The sequence below is a fragment of the Melanaphis sacchari genome, unplaced genomic scaffold (genome assembly GCF_002803265.2).
Source record: "Melanaphis sacchari strain LSU unplaced genomic scaffold, SCAv2.0 Contig0_pilon_pilon, whole genome shotgun sequence".
Taxonomy (NCBI): Eukaryota; Metazoa; Arthropoda; class Insecta; order Hemiptera; family Aphididae; genus Melanaphis; species Melanaphis sacchari.
The window spans coordinates 13,106,925-13,131,856 of NW_020270366.1; the positions used below are offsets into that span (position 1 = coordinate 13,106,925).

Below are 24,932 nucleotides of genomic sequence, written 5' to 3' on the forward strand. Positions count from 1 at the left end.
ATAATAATAATAATAATAATGATTAAGAGTTTTTACAATGGCTTATAAACAATTAAGTTTCTACGTCGTGATTAGTCTTACTATGTAATAAGTGTAAACATATAAATTATAAGTAAAAATATAAGTATGTTTATATATATAATATATATAATAGCATAAATATTTGCATGCAAACCTCTATTTTTCTGCCTTCAACAACTGTTCCGTGAAGATGTTCGCGAGCCTCATCAGCGTCAGCGCTATTCCCAAACGTTACAAAACCGAATCCCTGCATGCAACACACACAACAAAACACATGCAAATAAACAAACTCAACAGAAAATAAATTGTTTATTATTATTACTAAGTAGTAAATTCAATTTTATATAGTTTTTAAATGTTTTTAACTTTAATCTTAAAGAATTCAGATGAAAATTATTTAGTTAAATTTGTTTGGGGAAAGCGAACATTGACGTTCACAGTTAACACTATACAATAATAAAAAATAATAAAAAATAGTACAGTAAATGCTAAGTTAGTCCAGCATTCATTATGTATAGCGTTTCACAAGAAAGTGGAACTTTTAAGCAGTATACATTTTTATTAGCGTTATTGTGCTATTAATTACGTGTCAATGATAAACTAGTGTTAAGTAAAAACATAAAATATTGCGCTACTTATAGCGTTGTGTGAATGCTCCCAAAAATTGTCCATTTTGGATATGGAAAAATGTATAAAGAAAAGGATTTAATACTAAAATCTCACAGTACAATGAAAATCTTCAATAGGCATTTTTTTTATTCATACTGGGAATTAAAAAAAATATTATTTGGAGATAAACTTTCTAGAATATATATTATTTAAGTATAATTTTTATATTTTAGTTATTATTATTAAATTAAAATATTAAAATATTAATTTAAAAATTAAAACCAAAAGTAAATAACCACCCTAGAATAATATGATTTAATATTTATTTTTAAACCCCTTAGGACAAAGTTGTAAAATAATTTATCAATAATAGTTATATTTATTTTTATTTTTTTTAAAGACATATAGATATATTTTTAATTAACTATCTATTTAAAAATTATTTATTATTAAAAATATTATATTTAATTGAATAGTTTTATTATTAAGTCAATGTATTATTTAAAGTTACTTAGCTGCCAAAAAAAGCGTGAATGGTTTATTTATTTATTCAAGATATACATTTTATAGTAATTATAATATTTTAATTGATTCAAATTAACCATAATTACCTTTGATCCACGCTCATTAAATATAATTTCGACATCTAGAATTGGTCCAAATTGCTGAAAAAATAAATAACATAATGTTAAGACCAAATAAACCACAACATTAATTTTACTTTGAAACTATACAAAATATATAAATAAAATAATAATTGAAATAGATTAAAAATTGTATGCAACAGTTGTACATGTGTTGGAATCTAGAAACATTATTATTTTAAACACAAATTTTTTAAAAGCTTACATATGATGAATATTTTTACAACAATACATGAATATTGATGGTTTAGTTTTTGCAATAAAAGTTTATTGTACATTTATTTTGACCCTATATCTTATAAACTTGGATAAGTTCTTAATTTTTAAGTAGTTTTGTGTTTTCATAATTGAATATTTTTAAGATTATGCAGTTTAAAATAAATAAGCTTTCTTGATTTTTAATTCTCTAACGTAATGTACACAACTTTTTACTGAATGAAAAATGCATCTTTCAATATTAAAGAATAGTTAACACAATAAAATAATACATTTTAGGAGTAATTTTTTATTTTTTTCGTGCATATTAAATAAAATTTGAATTAATATTTAATTAATTGTTTACTCAGTGACAGAAAAATGAAAATTTCAGCAAATTTCAACTACGATTTATTGAAGATTTATGTTTCCAAAAAAACATTGATATAGAAATAAATATTTTATGATATACATTGGTATGGCAAAGTGGAAACTCTCCAGAGGCAAAAATATACCAAAGACCAACCTGCTACTACTGATACAAGAATGTGTGAGGAGAATGGCCAACATAAATTGCAAGTATGATTAATGCATAATAATATAATACATCTAATTATATTTTAGATCAATATTAACTACATAATATGGAGTATCATATTCAGTGGCGTAGACAGGAGGGGTTTTGGGTGTTTAAAGTCCTCGCCATTGTCTTTCCACGTCTAATAAATGTATTATTTATATTATTGTATATTCACAAGTTTACAACTAAACTTTGTTCTTGAATAGTTCAATAAGGCAACAAACATAACGAAAACAGAAAAAAAACAAAGTTTAATTTTCACTTAACCCTCTTCAACTCGTAAAATCCTGGCTACGCCACTGATCATATTACATTTAGTATTTGAAAACCCAACAACCATCATCCAATCCCATTTTTAAAAAAAAAATCTCTGTAACAATTACCTTTGAAGTAATTGTTTGTCACGCCAATGGTGAAATAAATTATTGTAATAATGTATATACTTATCAAAATATGTTAAAAACTATTTAAATACACGGTATATAGCAGTAAAATTATATATTACGTATATTTGTTAAAAAATTTTAAGGTAACAAAAATGTAATGAAAAATTACTATTAAAAAGTAACCTCTAAAATATAACGCATAACTATTTTAAATATTAAAAATAAAAATTATAATTTTTTATTGATCAGAAAAAACTACTATAAATATTTATAATAACTAATAAATATATTATTTTAAATTTAAATTTATCTCAATTTAGTTTTTTAACTTTTGGATAACACATTTACTTGCATTATATTTATTTAGTTTACTGTTGTCGAAATACATTTTTTTTTCAATTTTTTTTAACATATTGTTCAAGTTATACTCATACATTACTTTCATTTACATTGATTTTTGATAGACTTTGATAAGAAATTAGAGAAATAACTATGTGCTAGTTAAATTTTTTGAATTTTTGTAAACTAAAAGTAACAAAGTTACTCTTATTATTGAAGAGTAAATTCATTTTATTAGAATTATACTTGAGTAACAAGTAAAGTAATTTTTTTACTTAATTAAAATATACAATACTATGTTGTTGTTTTTCATGTATAAATTGTTTTATTTAATTTAATTTTCTTTTACCTAAATATTTTATTTTTATTTTTTCAGTTCATAAATCGGAAAATAATAAATATTATTCTCTTACATTAAATTATGTTATCTATTACAATTAATCATATAAAGTAAAAATTAACTATTATTTTTATTTGTTTTTCTTGGAATTTTATTGCATTGTAAAAAATATTTTATTTATGAATAAAAGAATATTTTGATTAATTTTCAGAGCTTAAAAACATCTTATTTTATCATTTTAGCGCATTAAAATTAAGTCTTTAACTATAAGTTAGAGCATTAAATTTAAATAAATTTGTATACAACAAAACACAAGCAATATATCAAAGTAATTATAATTAGATATGTTTATATAATTGATATACAGGACATTTAGCAGATAAAAATCAACATCATAATTTTAAATTATATTAATCAAACAAAATATTATTTAATTACCCCAAACATGGCACGCAAATCAGGCTCTCTAAATCTAAAGGGTATATTTGATACATGAAGTCTCTTTGATTGGATATTTTTGTCTTCGCTAGATGAACAAGGGGACCCAGCTCCAACATTGGTAATGTTCGTTGGTGAGGCTACAGATACTGACACAGGTGTAGTCAATGCATTTGTGGCATTAGTACATTCCAACTATACATCACAAAAAAAAAAAAAAATATATGACAAAATGAACTAGCTGTTTCTGGATTATACAAAAAAATATTACTAATAGGCCATTACAGAGTGAGTGGAAAATGTTATTAGCAAATCATCCAATTGACCAAAATATTAAACCTTAACCCAAATACTTACCGGTTGTGATACTGTAGTGACTGTGATTTGTTGTTGTTCAGACTTGATCAATCCAACAGCAGATTGTTGCTGCTGCTGCTGCTGCTGTTGTTGTTGTTGTTGTTGCTGCTGCTGCTGCTGTTGTTGTTGTTGTTGTTGCTGCTGCTGCTGCTGCTGTTGTTGTTGTTGCTGCTGCTGTTGTTGATGTTGTTGATGCTGTTGATGCTGTTGATGCTGTTGATGCTGCTGCTGCTGTTGTTGAGATGCCAGGGACATGTTAAGCCCAGTCGGAGGTGAGTATGCAATTGGCGGCAATGGTGGATCATTTTCTACAGTCACCTGAGGTGGAAGTGGAGCTGTATTTTGAGGTGCAGCCACCGTAGCAGGCATTAGAGTTGGTTGTTGAGGATTGGCCATCTTAAGTGTCATTGCAGCCATTTGTCCGGGTTGTTGCATAGGGAATGCACCAGACGCTGCCGCGAGTGATGCATATGGATCAATTCCTCCTTGAACCATTTGCTGTAAACATAATGGTAATTCATTATTATTTTTTAGAAATCATTGATATTGTAAATAATATAATATTACAATTAACTACATTATTTTTGGTGAAAATGTTAGAGTACAACTAATTGTTTAATTTTAAAGGTTAGATATTTAAAAACATTTTTTATCAAGTTATTTTCATAAATGCTAATCAAAGATAAATGCCTAACAACCTAATTTGTTAAAATGCATTTCACAAAAAATATAATGTAGGACCTCTGTGCTTAACATCAATACTTGCATCAATATGACGACTATAGGTAGCAAATATATGTAATGAAAGGGTTAGAAGCCCTGGTCAAGTCCATACGTGTTCAAGAGACTCCCCTCCCATAACATAAATCTAAATCAAATCATTGTTACATTTATTTAGATTGTGTAATATAAACATGAAACAAAAATTTTATACATATTGTATTAAAAAACGGTACAGAAAAAGTTTAAGTCAATTCGTCAGCAAAAAAAACATTTAAAATGTTACACATAATAATATTAATCGTATTCATAAAGCAATGATATGGCTAATATTAATATATAAATCAACTCCTCGCTGTTGTGGATTTTTTGAAAACGAAATTTTAAATATTTTTGTGAATAAAAAACGGGTGGAAAATATAATGACACAGAGATATGACATCATCGTAATTCTTCATCATAATTATCATCACATACATACATCTGCAGTGATGTAAGTCGACTGTACATACAGTACCTGACCTGTATAGACGTAGTGTATAATAAATACACAGTAATTTGGTTTGGCACAAAACTAGGTAGTTTCAGGTTGTATATCATGTGTGTACGATAAAAACTTTTACATGACTCCGGAAAGTATAGATTGTGTATCCAACCACAAGGGCAACAAGTAACATCAAAATATTATTATAGCCATACACTCAATACTTATATGTAAAATAAATACGTACTATATGAATATAAATATACAATATCATTGAGAAGAAATCGACTATAGATAATACTCCCGTGATCGTTTATAAGACGTGATGATAATATATTATGCAAGACAATCAGCAGGTCAGAACTCTATAAATATTAATTATTTTCTTATGTAAAAATACAAAACAAAGAAAAAGTTATAGAATTAAAACATTCTTTAGAATTAAGGTTGAGTTGAGTTAGAGATTGATTGTATAAAATCATAAACTCAATTACTATTTGTCGTAATCAAAAAAACAGTTATCCATAGTTTAAACTTATAACAATACACTTTTATACAAAATTAAGAAATAAATTACAATCATTACAGTAGCCCTTTAGCCCTTTAGTACTTTATTTCACTCATCTATGAATTCAATATAAATTTAAATTATAAAATAAACTATTTATTCAATATTTTATATTAATGCTTTTTTTAAAACATTTACCTACACAGTTATTGTAACATAAAAAATTTAAATAACTATTTAATTCTTAATTAACTTTCAAAAATTACGCTAAAATTTCCTTTTATAAAAAATGATTACTGCAGATTCGAACGAAATATTATATTCTAGGACCTAAGTATTGAGCTAGAGATTATAAGTGAATCTTTTTAATCATAGTTAACCTAAACTAACAATATTTTATTTAATAGGAGGAATACATTTTTATTTTATTCTACCTACTGCCAAATACCTACACGCATTAGTCTGTTATGACAGGAAACTAGTCATGTTTGTAGGCCCATCTTCAGCGCAAGGAGAATTTTGGTACAATAATACGTATTTACTACAGCAACAATCCCGCGGAGAGATGGAGCGAGAGCCTCGGAATATATCATTATATTTATGGACGGACTAAGCTACGGGTCCATGAACAAAAGTGGAGCCAGAGCATAAATAGGTGTGTAGAACGGGTATAAATGCCACACGGGTTTCGGGCCAGCAACCAGTTTGACGTACAACAGTTGAATACTAATTATTGCGGATATGTTATTATTGTATATATATATATATATAATGTTGTTTTAGGACGAGGGCATATGAATACATACCGACAAATTAAACGCGTGTGTTCGAGACTAGACCGATAATAGATATATTATAATAATATAATGTGTGTACATAGGCATCAAAGTTTCTCCAAAAAAATTACATAACTTAGATTTTTAAACGGAGAACTAGTATGACGATGGCCATATTCGTGTGGTGCGTGAAAGCGGTAAGATATTCGTGACCAAACCGCGCGCGCGAGTGAGGTTCTTCCTATAAACGCACGCGCATCTCGTGTATTACGAGAACCTGTATTTTACATATTTCGCAACAATCCTGATTGATAAAAAATAGAAAATGAAAAAAATCGTCAATTGTTTTCTTTGGACAGACGTTTAATGCTTTGTTGAGAATAAGTAACCAAGATGCGAATGTATGTAAACGACATGAGTGTAGTGTAGTATGCAACTACTCGAAGGACTTGTCTATTTTTTACATTTCGTCGTGCACATCATAATAAATAAGTACTTTACTATACAGCATTATAGTGTATACAGTAGTATAATGAACAACATAATTCGTGGAGGGAAAAAACGACGGAGCAGTGGAGGGGGGGATTTCGCTGGAGCGGAGAAAACTTTGGTCTAATGAGGATGTACTGTGAGATGCATTGTGTGCATTGCACCGGGGCCAATTCGGGGGACGCTTCTGTAGTGGTGGGGGATGACCATTGTTGTAATAGTTCATCGACGACGTTGGAAAAAAAAATATAAAATATAAATACACAATATACCATTATAGGTATAGTAGAAAAAAACCAAATATTATATTGTAAAATGCTGCGGGCTAGTATATAATACATAATAATAATATTATGTATACAACGTTTTTGTGTCGTTCGACAAGTGGCTACATCCTATGAGAAAGCGAGCCATATTACGCCGACGTGGCCGAGCCCCGTTTGTACGTTGGGATAATATTATTGAGTTAAATTGATGTTTATTGTCGGCTACACGTACATAGCCGTCACTGACAATATTAATAATAATATAAATGATTCGTTAAAAACGAACGCGAACGAGATAATAAACGTACGCGTACATATATCAACCCGTGGGACGACAGCATTTGTGCGTGCACGCGATTACAGAGCTTGGCAAACGCGTACTGAAACGCTCAGAAGATTTTTTTTTTTATAGCAATACTAAATTTAGACAGAATTTATTGTCCGCGCGATAGCGAAGCGGGCTTCAAACGCGAGACCTGTTGAGTTGGTACATCAGGGCGCAGTGGCTTTGTTCCCGCATCATCGTTTCTGTTGGCTGTGCAGCCCAAATCACAATACTACGTTATGGGTTACTATAATATTTTTCTCAAGCATTTTACAGCAACCACAGCGACATAAAAATCGGGCAGCTCTTTCGTGACGAATCGAAATAACATTATATTATTTTGTTTCCTTCTCGTCCTCGTATAATCGTGCCGGAGCCCCCCTCATATCAGGCCGAACTTAATTGAATTTAGTCGTATTCTCCCATTCTCGGCAATGCCGAGTATAGTATAATATTATATTGTATGAAATGTACATTTTAAAAATTTTAATTCTTTCATAGCGTGACGCTAAAAGTACAATAGCGGCGAAATACAAGGCAGTAATAAAATTAATGGACACTATTATATTATTAATATACCTATAATCGAAAGGCCATCAAATTAAAAAGCTGTAAAATATTGAGCAATTATATACACATGAATTCCACTTCACACGCAGTCGTTTATACACAACTTAATAATTAAATAGACATTTTTCAAGCTGAATACATTGGTGAATTCTATACTATTTATTACTATTGTAAATAAAGTATTAAAAATCCTAATGGGCTATGCCACATACCAGTACCATTGTACCAATATACGATTAATTTACATTTATAAATAAAATAAAATAGTCCACGACTACACTGTTAAGTGATCATCATTTAATGGTTTATAAAAGAACATATCAAAACAACAGGGCAGTTATTGATTTTATTTGGTATAGATGATTAAAAAATAAACCTAAAAAAAATTTAAAAATTATTCAATATTTTTTCCAAATTAAATGTGGGTATCTAGTAGACCACATAAATATTAATAGTATTAGTGTAAAATGGTAGGATGATGATCATAATACAATACATGCTATCAAGTATCAACGTTACTTGTTCAAACCCAAAAGACTAACTCATTAAAATATTACTTTCTAACATTGTTCACAATCACGGAATAATTAGAATAACGATATTGTTTATCAGTCATTATTCATTTTTATCAAACTAACTTCACCTCTTAAGGATGATATACCAAATATCTTTACAATGAATTTATATTGTTATCGAAATTAAATTTATTAGCCATGTTAAAAACATAAATGTGAACATTAGTTACATATTATGTAAAGTAAAGACTATTATTGTTGTATAAAATATTTATTTTTAACAAAGGTATTTTGAAAAAATAACTGCATGAACGTAGACTTTAAACATTTTATCAGAACAAAAAAATATAACTTGGGAAAATAAATTACTTAACTACAATGTTAAGCCTGTAAACAAATTAGGTGAGTATTTATACACCAGTATCACACAGTTTGAGTATATTATGATATAAGATATATTATTCAATAATTGGTTTTAACACGAATAAGTTCCCTTAGGATTTGTACTTGCTTTATTCGTCAATAATAAAAATTAATCAGCATACAGCACAATATATCCATACAATACATGTATATTAAAATAGAAAATTTAAAAGAAATATTCACTGAAAACACCAAGTGTAATGAAGTATTGGCAATGGGATGTATTTATATACTCATAAATGAAATGAAAATACTTGCCAAATTATGCGAGTTAAAGTGTTCTAACGAGGCCTTAAAGTTTTAAAAATAATTCGTACATAAATGGTTGCCATTCCATTCAAATTTCAAGCCATAATACGTCTAATTTAATTTATAACCTGCACGATATAACAGTAATTTATAAATTGAAACTATAATAGAGGTAAATGAACGATGGTAATCAAAGGTTATAAGTTATAAGTTATAACTAATAATATGATTTCGACGAAATAATTATCAAATTTCACGTATCGTATCAAGTCGTCATTAATCAATATAGACTAAATGATTATACTTATAATTACTTGATTCATTATTATTTTTTAAATTATATTATGCGACGTTCAAAACTACAATTAAAACAAACAACTATCATGAAATACAATATTTTATAAACAATTTATTGTAGACAAAAAATCGATTTAAATACAACATTAGAAACTAAACGGATAAATATTTCGTTATACGGGTAACATAAATATAAATAAACTTAAATTAAAAAATTTCGTAACATATTTGGTATTTAAAACAAATAATACGTAAAAATACATCTACATATACAATAAACATATTTACAATCAACAATATTAAAGTAGATAACTAATATTTATAATAATTTCTTTTCATAAAACCGAGAAAATTATATTAAACTGGTTATTTTTTGCCGAATACACGCGAACATATCAAACACAAATCAAATGAAAAAAATACTAATTTAACGTCAATAACATAATAATTAAATATTCAACATAAGAGTTTATTTTATTAGAATGATGAAAACTAATATACAATTGATGTTATAAGTGGTTTTTTTTTTTTTTTTTTTGTTCTGTCGACTAATAATTTTACGCTCAAATAAGGAAGGAAGTGTCCTCTCCCTTCTATTTTTTCTTTATTAAATTCGAACATACTCTTTAATTGAATCTACCAATCATATAAAAGTACCTATAATATATATATATGTATTTATTTTTTCTACACCAAATAAGAACAATGGTTACAAACTGTAATTATTTATTTCTGCATATACATATACGATATACAGAGTGGTTATTCACTAAGATTCACTACCATTTTTAATTTAACAATAAATTCATCTGAATTCTAATTTTTAGAATTTTTAAGTATACTTAAAATCAAATTTTTAAATAGGTAATTAAATTTGTTAAGCTATTTAAATAGAAGTCTATTATACATATCGATACAGGTTTTTTCAAAATATCTATTCATCAAAATTCGAACAAAAACTTACTGATTTATATAGGCATTATCTTACTGAAAAATTAAGATAATAATACTAAGTTTAGTTAAACTTCTTTATTTAAAAAAACCATGATATTAAAATCATAACACATTAATGTATAATCTAAAACAATTAGGTTACATTTTATAATCGATATTATACATACTACTTTGTATTAAAAATTATCCTAAATACATTAAATTTTAAATCAGGAACTATTCGTTTGATATTCGATTTAAAAGCAACAATATTACTAAAAATTATATCTGCTTAATAATTTACAGTAAAAAAGAGAGATTAAAAAAATGATATAACTATATCAGTATTAAATGATAAAAATATCTAAATAACTGAAAATTAGTCTAAGTATATAAAAATGTTCAAAAATCATTGTTTAATAACTGCATTATTAAAGGATAAAAGGATGAGACTGCTATGTTAATCATTCTGTATATATTTTCGAATTTAATTCAAACACTGCAGATAACGTCATTAAATGAAATTAACATAATATACATGGACAATGTGCCTACTCCAGTATCGAATTTTAATCAAACATGAACTTTAAAACGTAATAAGTATAAAATTCGCTCGATTTTATGCATTATCTACATTATTAAGCAATTGAATGTATCAACTGTCATAATGTGTGCTGAGTTGTAAAACATTGAATATTATGGTGTCAATCATTGCTATTTAGCCTAGGTAAAAAAAATGAATATTTTAAATATTTAATCAATAATTAAAATCTAGATAGACCTAAATATTATAGTTATATATGACCTATTTTTAAAACAATTAATAAATTGAAAAACAAACCCCAAGTACACTACAACAAGTGTGGACAACCATAGGTAAATAATTATATATTTTACCGACGAACAATCAAATTTTGATTATCAGTATTTAATTACTTACTTACTAAATACCTATAGTGGAGGGAATTAATTAATTTAGTGATTTGAATTGAATCCATGTTATTTATATGTGTTTGAATTCAGTCCAATTTATTATCTTAAAATCTTTAAATTGAGTCCGTATAGATAAGATATCTCAACTACTTTTATAGCTGGTGATAACCAGTCGATATACTTGTGCTAAATCATTTCAACATATTATATTAACAAATAACTATCGTACATCGATTTTGTTCTTCAAAAATGTATGTTGATTTTGAAAATGGAATTCATATTGCAATAATTATGGACCGATATAAGAATTAAAGGTTGTCAATTTTATTTAGGCCAAAGCTGGTAACAAACAATTCAAAAGTTAGGTCTATCCAAGGTATAAAAGTCTAATTCAGAGAAAAATAGATATCTTAAGTATTTTTCGGATTGCTATTTTTAAATAAAAACGACGTAGTCCAATGTTTCACGGAAGATTTGATGGCAATAAAATCATGTGATGACCAAAAAATTGACAGTCTTACAGATTATATTTTAAATAATTACGTTGACGACGATGCTGTAGTGTAGTTTCTCACCAAGCTTTGGAATGATTTTTCAACAAGCACTTATCGAACCATTAACAGCTGTGAAAGTTTTCATGAAAAATTAAATGCATTTTTTTACTTGGGATATCCAAATATTTTTATTCTTGTTGACACTTTTCTGGGGACTGGAAATACAGTTAGATACATATATAAAATTATGAAGCAAAGAAACTAAACCATGTAAAAAAACATTGGAAAAGGAACAATTTTTACGGTAGCAGACAAACAAATATACAAATAACCAAACAAAATTTGCAGATTTGACTTTTTAAAACCAATATTATTTAAATTTTTACCAGTAACTAATAAGCTGAAGGGATTCAACTCGGACAACCTAACAATATTGGTCAGATTCAACCCCGATAACCCAAAAGTATTTGCGGAACTCGATTCAATATTCACTTCATAACTCATATAGTTTAAAAAATATATTAATTAACTAAAATAAAATCAATAAATTTAAAAAAATGAACGTGGATCTAAAGCTCTAAACTGCAATATATTTCTTTTTTCTACAATACTTTCATTGTACTTATTTTCTGGGAGCACCCTTGAGCCAAGAAGAAGGGCCATCCCTAGAGCAGGGCGAGCTCTCACCACAGTTGAACAGGCCCTGCTATTATAGATACAACAACAAAAAATGTCATTAATGAGCAAAAAATATACCTACTCTTCTTATTCCCCCTGTTTGCGACTATGATCTTTGCCCCTTTATACCTATATATGCAGCTGATGATAGTAACATTTTAAGCCCCGCAATTTTACTTTGCCCCGAGCCCCGCAAATCGTAGGGACGGACCTGCCAACAAGTTACATAGTTATTAATAAATGTTGATTTGTAAGTTCGTGATTCATATATACGAGCAAAGAATACAAACTGTGTGTTAAAACACATGCAAAATGCTGCTCGTTATTAACATTTATTCTATCTGATGTCGATTGAACGGAGAATAATAATTAATCGTTTAAAAGCGAAACCAGACAAAAACAAAAACGATCGGCGTTGCCGATACGTCTTTTAAATTAAATCGCGTGTATAATATTATGTTTATACTCACGTTCATAAATAAAGTACAAAAACGCGGATGAAATGCAATTGGGCGCGCGAACAGTGAACTTTTATATGGTTTCGCAGAGTATAACCAACCCGCTGTCTACAACATACGATATTAATAATAGTAGGTTTTCTTCGCCGTTGTATAATAAAATAAACTTCAGCAATACATTCGCAGTTCTCACAAGTGATTTAATTTTAATTTCGGCTTCTCACCTTAACAACAGGTAGGTAATAGTGACGACGACAACAGACAACACGTGCGTTTCCCCTCTACTCGACCAAACAAGCGGTAATTCGCCAGAGAAAAACGAACTGAAATAATATTATTATTACAACCATCGTCGTATCAGGCTAATAAAACCTTGGAAACCGCGTTGAGGTACTGTGAGGGGATGTAGAAGAGGGGACATGTAGGCGGGAGTTCTTTTTATACGTCATGCGTTAATATGGTATGTAATTATACACGTATGAATTCACGTGCGAATTTGGATGAACATAAAAAATACAATAATTATAATATAATATATTACTATTTTAAATTTAGAAAAAAATATAATGATTAAAAGTCGTGGTTTTTATTTTGGAAAAATCGCGGAATCCCGTAAAGAATATTTTATTATGCTGCCGGTAATAATAATACATATAATAATTAATATTAATATGATTAACATTGAAAGCAAACGAACCGCGATGCGTACCACCTAGATCCATTATAATGATATAAACATCATTACTCACCTATAGCTCTACACGGTCAGTGGATTCCTATTTAGTTTTATCGTAAATACTTAATGTTATATGCGCGAAAAGCGATTTCTAGACCGGCACGCCTGCCTGATTTTCACTAACCGCTCATTTTGATTCGCAATAATTAAGAGAGAAAATCCGAAGGATCCTTGTGCGTACACGGTAGATTGAACCTGCAGTTTAATTACATTTTTTTTCGTACGAATCTATATTACAATTATACCATCATCAACATTTGACTATAAGAGAGTATAGTAATAACACAACACGCGTATTTGTAATAACTATATAGTAGCAAGCATTATAAAAATATAACAACTCGATAAAATAAGTGGCACGTAATGTAACAATATCAAAGTCAACAGAGGGCACAAGTTCAAACACCGTTCGAGGAGGCAATTTTCTCAATTCGAGAACACGTTATGACGTGATATTGGCTACCGACAATGCCGCCGCACGATGGACATCATATCTAACACGCTGATGTTTATCATGTACAATGATAATAATGACGACAATTGTAATAAATTATAAAAGAATACTATCAAAAACGCGATATATGGCACGCCGCGAAGGTCGGGTTTTGCAACGACGAGGTTAACCTTGTCCGCACGCGGTTTGTACGCCGTAGATATATGCCAAGCGTTTTATATGGCACACTACTATACAACACAACACAATAACCGCGTGCGTATTGTAAACGATCGACCGGGGCGGAGGCGAAGACAAACAGGCGCGGCGGCAGCAGCACGAGAGGAAAAAAACACCCGACGACACCGACCGTTTTTGAATTCGTGCCATAAAGTGTAACCATATCGGCCGTTCGGTGTGCGCGTTTGTTCACCGCTCGAGGCGTCGGCGATCCGATTACCTACACGCGCATTATTGACAAACCCGTAGGTACATAATATTAATATAATATAGTTTATGTTCAGAGTTCTAATACACACCTCCAAATATTTTTCTACGCTCTAAACGCAATTTTATTATTGTGAAATTTTTTGCGTTTACCGGTAGGAAGGTAAAGATAGATACGCGATCGCGAAAATATACGATAAATCCTATAGATTCAACTGTAGACATAATGACTACCTATTTATAATTATCTGCATATCGTATGTGGAATAATATACTTATTGCGAAAAATGTTTAAAAACTGTTGGTGAGATAATATGTGATAACGCAAAATATGATCTGCAATGAAAAACATCGGGAAACTAGATTATTGTTATGATAATTTAAAATACTGTGTTATCTCATCACATTGCACCGCCACTGAATAGGTGCAGCAGTTGCAACGAGGTTGGGTGTGCCTCTTGCAAGGAATCCGTTGTGATTACAGGATGTGGGCGCTGCGGTAACGAAAAATAAAGTAAAAAGTAAATAGACTACACAAAACCGGACGAGTATAATTTGTTGTTATGATGGTATACGAGACAACTAAAATGTACTTTGAAATCCATACTTATCACTGGTATTTTTAACAATCGACAGTTACTTCGACAGACAATGATTGTTTTAAGATTTTATTCCTTTTTAATTTAATTTATAACTGTTGTCGATCCAAATAAAAAAACCGACTTGGAGTCTTGACATTACACCAACTTATACACCCCATTTTCGTGTCAATCAATGCAAAGTATGAGCATCACATGCGATTCATTGAACTATTGTTATCACAGATATCATAATAAACGATATAAAAGCTTTCACTTTTATCAAGATAACAATAGCAAATAATCTTTTGGTGGACCTAATTGTATATACGTAGAGTTTACTGCCCAAAGTCTGCGAGAGAAAACGAAAATAGTAATAATTATTATATAAAAACCAAAATATTTCCCAGAACCCTGCAGGCTACAATTGACAAATGACAAATAATTTTTAGAAACCGCGTGGGAGATCTTTGTTATTTTCGTTAAGATTACAGCCGTCGCGTTGATACAGTTCAATTGTATAATTATAAAACACCGTAAACGTATTATGACTGACGTGAGAGACATGTTTGGAAAAAACAAAACGAATGTCATCGAGCAACAAAAAAGTTAAATCATTTTTCTTTGTGACCGTAGAGCAAATGATTATCGTTCGGATAAATGTTTTTTTCTTTTGGAGTGAAATTAGATTTGTTGTTTTATCGATTATATTGCAAATCAATCATGAAATATACTATTATAGTCGTCTAAAGTATGAAATCTTAAATTATTCTGATCTAACACATAGGATAGTCTGTTAGTAGTATTAAAAAAGTTTTTAAAACACGCTCCATGGATCAATATGTACAATGACGACATCCAAACGAAATAGAATCCCGGAGTCGCGATCTCGACTAATTTCGACCTAAATAATAAATTTATATATAACGATATCAACTGCTCAGTCGACGACGATAACCTCTACGAGGGACACTATTCGTGTCGTCGTACCTTCAGTTCTCGTTTAGTGAGTCGGGGAGAGAAAATCAATGTTTCGAGTGCGTTTTTAATGGCATTTTCCCACCATCACTGCCTCCACCAACGCCACAACTACAGCGCGGCACGTCGAGACGCATCCTATACTCTTTTACCGTATATATCTATAAAACACGTATAACGTGTACATATATATATAATTATTATTATTATTATTATTTCGTTCTCGGTACGTTATACATACATCTATCTAAAGATATATGTATATATATAAACGACGTAGAACAGATGTGCGAGAGCCGCCCCCGTCCACTCCCTACGTAACCCCATCACGGGCAGACAGGATAAATAAATTATGTGAGGCCCCCCTTGACATGTGTTTCTCTTGAGCGACTTCCACACACGAGGAACACACATAACACCGCGGCTGAAGAAAAAAATTTAACTGAAATAACACAGACTATAGTAGTGCCGCCCCTCATCAGAGAGGAAATTGTTCATTTATATTACATACACAATCAAAGAATATGATAAGCCGAAAAAAAAATTATATAATTGTCGTTGTCTCAATGTCTGCTAGCTTTCAATAAACTAAAATATTATTATAATCGAGCAAACGAACGACCGACAATACCAACGATATTTGGACAGAGCGCGAATTCGAGGCCTGAAGGCTAATTGATATACACGATCGAACAAAATCGTTTTTATCTGCAAAAATATCGTCGTCGTACCTTAGGTATACTGATTTATTAATAATATTTAATCGCGACAAAATTAAACGATTAGCGATGTAATATTACTTTAATATTGTCTATACTACATACAAATAATAATATATGCATACGGTGTACACAATTCGATACACATAAAGATAGTATTAGGTGTGAACAGTCTTAAACACCGTTATCAGGATTTTCATCGAATATGCGATTATACTATACTGTATATACATCATAAGCATGTGTACGGATGAGATCTTGAAAAATTTTAATATTTATATAGAGTATAAACATACGGAATGAATTCTGGTGTTTTCAACTGACGACATCTAAAGTTTATTCGACACGTATTAGGTCTAAATATTAACAAGGTGTCTTAAAAGTTTTTTATTATATACGACTGATAATATATCTTTGTTTAAAACTGTTTTCAAAGAAATCTACTTAACAGTTAGCGTAACATTTTTGTCAATATAGTGATAATATTTTATCGTCAATCCGGCAATGCATTTTTAATATCTTAAGAAATAAAATTACTGTTTTTTAGTTTTTAGAACACATTAGGTAACTTAAATTTTTCAATGGCTGTCATTAAAATTAAAAATGTATTCGTTTTCCAAAATATTGCCTTGATTGACGAAAACTATATATAATTGCAAAAAGTTAATGACGATAAAATAAAAAAATATATATACGGTTTTCGAACGTATTTAAAATCAAACACATGTTATTGTGTACTCCACGGTTGGCCACAGTCCATATGGTCAATGGACACTAGGTTTCATACAATAATAATATAAAAGGTAATTTTACAGCGATAGTTAGTATATAAATCCGCTAATTACGAGGAAACAAATTAACTATCACTGAGACCATTGCGCGGGAGTTGACCGTGCCAAGTTTCCCAAACCAATTTCATTTACGAGAATTACAATAAGCTTTTTTTTCTCACCATTTGCAAACGATATTTAAACGTTTGCTTGGCAACCGGCAATACTGTATTGCTCGACTCGTGTCATATATAATTCATTCGTCAGTTACATATATGAGCAGCCGTCCCGTAAAAATATCACATGCGTTGTAGGTACTTGTACAAAAAAAAAAAAAAAAATACATAAAAATATACATCGACCAAAATAGGGGAAAAACATTCTTTTTTTTTTTAGTCAAGCACAAAATTCAATACCACGTTTCATTGTCAAAAAAACCTTTTGTTTATACAACCTATACACGTATATAGGATACATAAAATGTACAGCGATACTATTATTCAATCTACTCGATAAATCGTAGGTCGTAATATAATATGTCATTGAACGGGAATAAAAAACCTCTTTTCACGATTATGATGGTTGGAGGGTAGTTGATAAGTGGGTCGTCGTACAAGACGCCGATGAATGCAAAAAATATCAGAATGCCCGTATCGTAAATTTTAGAAAAAGTTAAACTTTTATTTAGATAAAAGTAGAAAAGAGAAATGAATACGTTGAAAAGCTAGCGGACTGTCGAGTAAAAATAAAAATGCGAAAACACGGCTGAGCACTTAATAATATATAAACTCACATCGAGCCTGATATATACAGACGAATTGTATTATACGAATATCGATCGTTTGGAGAGCTGAGGAAGGGCTTGAAGCGGACGGCTGCGTCGGTCCAAGGAGCGAAAAGATACTACTTATAACATCACATTATTTGAAAACTGCATTTTTTTCGTTTATTTCGTTTTTAAGGACATTTTTTAAATGTATAAATATTATTATCGTTATAATTTATGAAATAGACTCTTCGTTATACGGTTAACGTTGAAGCAAAAGAAGCAGAGGAGAAAGAGGGAGTAATGGTGAACGCGGTCAGCGGGGTCATTGTAATTAGTGTAATGGACTTTTGTTTCGTGTTTACACAACTAGAATAGCCATCAACAGGCAGAGAAAAATAATAACTCCTAATTTTTCATATGTCACGAACAATATATATGTAAATAATTTTATAGCATATTTTATTCGTCATGTAATTAATATATGAAATAGGTACTCATACCTAAGCTTCTTCCGCCTACAACAGTAGTAGCAGTGGCATATTTACGGAACCTTTTTAAACTTCTACAAAAACACTCAAATATGACGTTCCAAGAATTAGGGCGAACGAAATTGTGTGCGATTTTCGAAACAAAATATTATTAGTCCACTTGGCTGCGCTGTTGGCGAGGGTCATTAAAAATAACTCGTAGACTGAGGTGACGGCGACAATTATTACCCCCCACGAATACTTAAGTTGAAAAACTGGGCACACATAAAAGTTGGGGTTTTTTGAAATATTTCGGACAACAACGACGAGATTTATCAGGTGTCAATGAGGGGGCGCGTTCCAAATATTATTATACGCGCGAGAGCCAAGAATGAGAAATAATGATAATGTCATGCAACAAACGCGTTTTTTCTATACAGAAAACCTTAGTTTTTATTTGAACCAATGTAACGGTAATGACTTACTATAGGTACAATATACTATTATATAATATTAATTAAATTTTATTTTACTGATGACACAGGTACGGCGAGTGGAGCGGTTAATGGCCCGGGTAAAATATAGTTGCAACAACGAAACGTCTCGACGAGATAAGATTTTCAAAGCAGGTATACAATACACATCCGCCGAAGGCCGAATCCAGACTAGTCTTAATCGCCATCGTCATAAACGCGCGCGCACAGCCCAGTCGGCCGACAATAATACGCTATATTGGGTACAATCCTCCCGGCGGCGGCCGACGAGTCTCACACACGCACGCGACGCGGCGATTTCTAAACAACTATGAGCTCTAAGCCTACATAGTAATCGTCATCATCGGATGCGCCGCGCGACGTCGATTCCTATTAGTTTACACATATTTCATGATTTAATGTTTACGTTGTACTCACTGGATAGTATAGCCCCTGATGGGGAATCAAATAGGGCGTTGCAGTCCACAGCTTGAGGCCGTATCGAAAAACTTTGCTTATCACAAATGTAGAAGGGCGGACGTCTGACGGCCTAACATGCTACACTTCGATGGCGCGTCTCCAATGCGTTCGTTTCGGTGATGATCGATTCTGGGAGAAGTTAAAAAATCGGCAAGCAGTAGGTTACGTTTACACGACGCGTTCGAAAACCGGCGTGTGGCGCGGACGTAGGGAGAAAAGAACTGCTCGGTAAAAATATCTAGTAAACGCGGACGACGACGGCGGGTGATAAAATATTGTGGGTAAAAAACAAACGCGACGAACAACGTATATAAGATTAACGATTTTTTATTATGCTAATAAAGATTGATACGATTCGATAATAACAACGAAGATGACAATAATAAAAACCAATTCGAAACAAATGAAAAAAAATATATATATAATAGAATAATAATAACAACGCCGACGATTTCGTGCGTGCGTGTGCCTGTGCACAGTGAAACGAAAACTGAGAAATGTTTTGCAAACCGACACAGACGCCCAGTGGCACAAACACAATCTGACGAATGGATTGGATACGGGAAAATGAACGAACGTACGGCTCCCCGTCCACCGTGCCTTTCCATCCCCTCCCATTGGAATAACGCTCGCGCAAGAGCGTGCGCGGCGGACGTGAGAGAGAAAGAGTGTGCAGCAGCGGCGAGGGGTTATCCCCACCGCCGCCGCCGAGGCGCGCGCGAATCGATGAAACAGATCGGTCGGTCGGCACTCGGCATGCTCGGCTCGCACCCGCTCCGCCATTGCACCGGCCACCAGCCGGCGGGCTCGCGCTCGCAAGGCCCCGCGCCGCCGCCCAAGACACAATGCCTCCCAACAACAAATTCCAAACCTTTCGAAAGGTCCCGTTCGACAAAACGTTATTATTATAATTTATGTTCATATCATAATATTACAGCAGGTAATGCTATCACGGGCCACATCGTGTATACATTGTTTTATTCGCATTAAAACGCTACTGTAAAATAAACACCTAGACTAGTATAATGATCTAAGGTACACACTTCTGGTAGGTCATAGACAAACGATGATATATTTGAATCCGGGATGGGTAAGCACTAAATTACTTCTAAAAAACGTCACTCGTTACCGTAAAAAAAAGTACAAAGTAGGAAGTTTTTTAGTTCGCATCATAAACGAAAAATAATATGTTAGGTTGGATTTATTAATGAGTTAGTCATTGTAGAAGTTTTATTGTTTAAGTAATAGCATTGAGTATATAAATTATACTATATACTCAATGGTAATAGGTATATCATTGTTTTTTGTTACAGTTTATGCTGAATAGTTATAATTTGAAAATATTTTCTTGGACTACCGTACATTTAATAAATAAATATTTAAATATTTAAAAACATTTTAAGAATAATAGAGCAATCTTTATTTAAAATGCATACAAAATGTTTGATTTTAAAATTAAAATATGAATATTACAACAGTTGCAATCTAGATAAGAGTTATTTGATAACACATACTATGTAGAACGCCGACATGGCATGCATTAATTATATCGAAAATAATAAAACTAACAACACGTTACTGTCATTACTTCAAAAGTAACGACTAACGAGCAGTTGTTACGTCATGTCACCAAAACTGACATATTTTCTACAATTGTACTGTGTATACATTTAAATGCAAGACGGTAAAAGAAACTTTCTTCCTCTCATCCACCATGAAAAAAAACTATGATAATAATAACAATAATATTATATCATCGAGACCAGACGGGTCTTCCTTCAACTGGTGTCAGCGGCAGCGTGTTGCTCCTTACCGGACACAATAACTTTACTAATAAGGGGAATAAAAACAATCAGTGAAAACTTAGTCAAGTGCATAATACTCTATAATACTATTATAAGTATTAAGTTGTATTATTATTATTATTACTCTAAACATATTACGTATATATGACGTCCTACAATAGTTAATATAAATACTGTTAGTTTTCAATTTATTCAATGACATAGTTTTTATATTTAATGATTTTTCTGAAAATGTGTAATTTTCAAGAGAAAAAATATCAAGTATATAAAGAAAAATCTTACATAAATAATAGATTATTATTTATTAATTAATTAGACAAATTTAAGTAACGAAATTAGAAATTGAATACACGAATATTAAATTGTAATATTTTTATAATAAATAATATTAAAAAGTCATAAGTATATTAAATTATTATTTTATACGTAATAGGATTAAGAATACACATATATAAAAGACACACAATCGGTCCAACACACACAGACACACCACTGTATGTATATATTGTTCACATTTTTTTCACTATCTAATATTAAATGAGAAATCAATTAAAATAAATATCAAACTTACTACTTGATAGTTAAAAAAGTTAAAAACTTAGATTATAAAAGTTTTCAACTTAAGAAAAAAGTGATGTGAAGTTAAAAAAAAACCTGACAAACAAAAATATTCATAAATATTTGTTGAAAGGTCATTAATTCCAATGAAGTCAAAATGTATCAAGAGATACGCTGATCATTATCGATAATGCGTTAGATAATGCTGAATTTCTTTGTACTGTGTACTTACTGTTCGTTAAAGTTTAAAATTATTATTTTATTTGTTAATATAACATAATTCAAAATATTTCAAAAATGTATGGATAAAATATTTTTGGTTCTTATTTAAAAGTATAAAATTATTTAATTTGATAAATTCACCGTATTCCTTCTTTGAACCTAACCTAACTAAGTTAGCAAATACAATCGGAGAAATATTTTTATTTTGACTTTGGAGTATGTAAAAGCAACCATCGACAAGACTCAAAACGATACACTCAAAAATACGCCATTAAATGAATATAAAACATTTCTTGACGTGGGATTTATGATGAACAAGTGAACAACATTATCAACATTGACTTCACGTGTACAATGTGAAATATCATAATATTATAATAATTTCGATAAAACGTTTAAAACGTGAACATCAAAATGAATTAAGATAATAATTGTCAGAGGTTGGAAACAAAAAGCGTTTTTGTTCTCATACATTTATCATACAATACACACATTTTTAATTACCAGAAATTATAACAAGATGTGACGTAACAATTTCGTTCTCGTTGTTCTTAATGTTATTAATCGTCTTCTTACAATATTATTTAAGTCTAAAATCCGTACATTTGTGTTTATAAAATAATATTAATTTACATACCAGAAAGTATATTACTGATTGTGTAAATTACTCGTTTTCAATAATTTTATTCATTTTTGTTTAGATATTCAAATTTAAGATATTTTAATTTAAGTATTGATTACTAAATTAAAAATTAAAAATCTACAAAAATATATTCTTAAAATGTATATTCATAATACTATATAAGTTTAAATACAATTGGTATTATTGATTGTAAAATAAATTGATATATCAACTTCATCAGGGTCCGACATGCATAGGATTATTATTTGCTTGTATTTTGTAAACTTTTATTCGATTATTATTGTATGTAAAGAAACGAATGTGGAAAATCTATTTATATTAAACAATTTTCTAGAATAACATGTTGAATCAAATGTAAAAACAAAGAATATCATATTTTTAAGGAAAAAAAAAATGACCTAAAACGATCGAATTTCAAATCTACTGCTAATTCCATGCCAATGAAAATGACATAAAACTTTCTTGGAACAAAAAAAAAAAAAAACGATATTGAGTGACACGATATGTATATTTTTAAATTCCAATGAAAAAAAAAAAAATCAAACCTGCATACAATAATTTTAAGTAATCAAAATAATTATGACTATAAAAATAATAATCATAATTCAGAAATCGACATAAACCAAGATGGTTTCGTGATATATTTTAAATCGTGAACCAATAAAATAATATACGTAATAATTATTAATTATTCCACAATTTAAAACTGAATTTCACACGGTAGAATCGGTAGGTAGATATATACTAACTTATAAATCTTAATGACGATAATCGAAAGTATATTTACAAATTCAATGACATGTCATATTATGTCACAATAATCGTTTCACAATACATATGAAATATATACGATATATTATACACGTATCACATTACAAGTGCATACCTGTATATACTTTAAACACGAGTGTATGCAGTCTGTACTGTATGATGTACACAAATACATTTCATTTATTTATTGGAAGATAGCAATTTTAAACTTTGAACACTAAACAAACATACATCCAACAACCTAATTATAAATGTACCGAAAGAGCCAAAACCAAATTTGCAAAAGGAATTATTTTTTATCAGTAGGTGTACGTATTACACTAATATTTATTTTCCTTTTATCGTTGCGTAACGATGTTATCTCGTTAATGTTGGTGTTAGATTTTTTTGAACTTCGGTCGTTATGAAAATATATATTGCTCATCCAATGTGCTTTTATACGACGTAACAGAATGAGTACTTACTTAATAATTATGTTTAGCAGTAATTGCGGAATTACTTTAGAATTAAAATAATAGGTTATGTCTTCTTGCGACATTATGATGTGAAATAGAAACCACCAAAATGATCTTTATTCTTCATATCTGGTCTCGTAAATCATAAATCATAATAATCATGTAACGACATCGCGGTCAATGCCATAATATATTTTGTGTTGGGATTTCAAAGTAATACAATTTGTATTATACACACTACACAGAAATAATTTCAATAATTTTTTCCACACATTTATTAATGTAGGCGATTACCCGGCAATGTTACCAATAGACAATCAAATAATTTTACTTTTATCAAACTGTACATAAATATAATAATTGTGATTCAATAGGGCAATAACGATAAGAAATATAAGTTCAATGTTCAAACTATATAATATACTTCGACCCATCTGTGAAACAATCACAAACATGGTCCCCGATAAACAAAATGTACTCAATGAAAAAATAGTTTAACACAGTCACTTTCTCGAAATCGTGTGTTGGCGGAGTGGGGACAGTAAACTTGTATATTTATTATTTTTTAAAGAATGTACGTAGAAAATGACACGAAACTTCC

The 24,932-nt window shown here is 30.2% G+C and overlaps 1 protein-coding gene across 1 annotated transcript; it reads right to left on the bottom strand.

The window, feature by feature from the left end:
* Positions 1–77: 77 nt before the first annotated feature.
* On the bottom strand, positions 78–20,430 carry LOC112593318 (sex determination protein fox-1-like). Its single transcript, XM_025337704.1, has 5 exons — positions 19,836–20,430; positions 3,910–4,407; positions 3,553–3,747; positions 1,242–1,295; positions 78–268 (listed from the first exon to the last, which is right to left on the bottom strand). Exons 2-5 carry the CDS (start codon positions 4,402–4,404, stop codon positions 131–133), a joined length of 882 nt encoding a protein of 293 aa, XP_025193489.1. The 5' UTR covers positions 4,405–4,407; positions 19,836–20,430; the 3' UTR covers positions 78–130.
* Positions 20,431–24,932: the final 4,502 nt, after the last annotated feature.

What these genes read in the sequence shown, in the direction of transcription:
- LOC112593318 (XM_025337704.1), bottom strand. Translation starts at nt 4,404, where the DNA reads ATGGTTCAAGGAGGAATTGATCCATATGCATCACTCGCGGCAGCGTCT. An exon ending in TCACTACAGTATCACAACCG is followed by an intron (nt 3,748 to 3,909) that starts GTAAGTATTTGG and finishes TGTGATGTATAG; the next exon opens with TTGGAATGTACTAATGCCAC. An exon ending in TTAATGAGCGTGGATCAAAG is followed by an intron (nt 269 to 1,241) that starts GTAATTATGGTT and finishes TGTTGCATGCAG; the next exon opens with GGATTCGGTTTTGTAACGTT.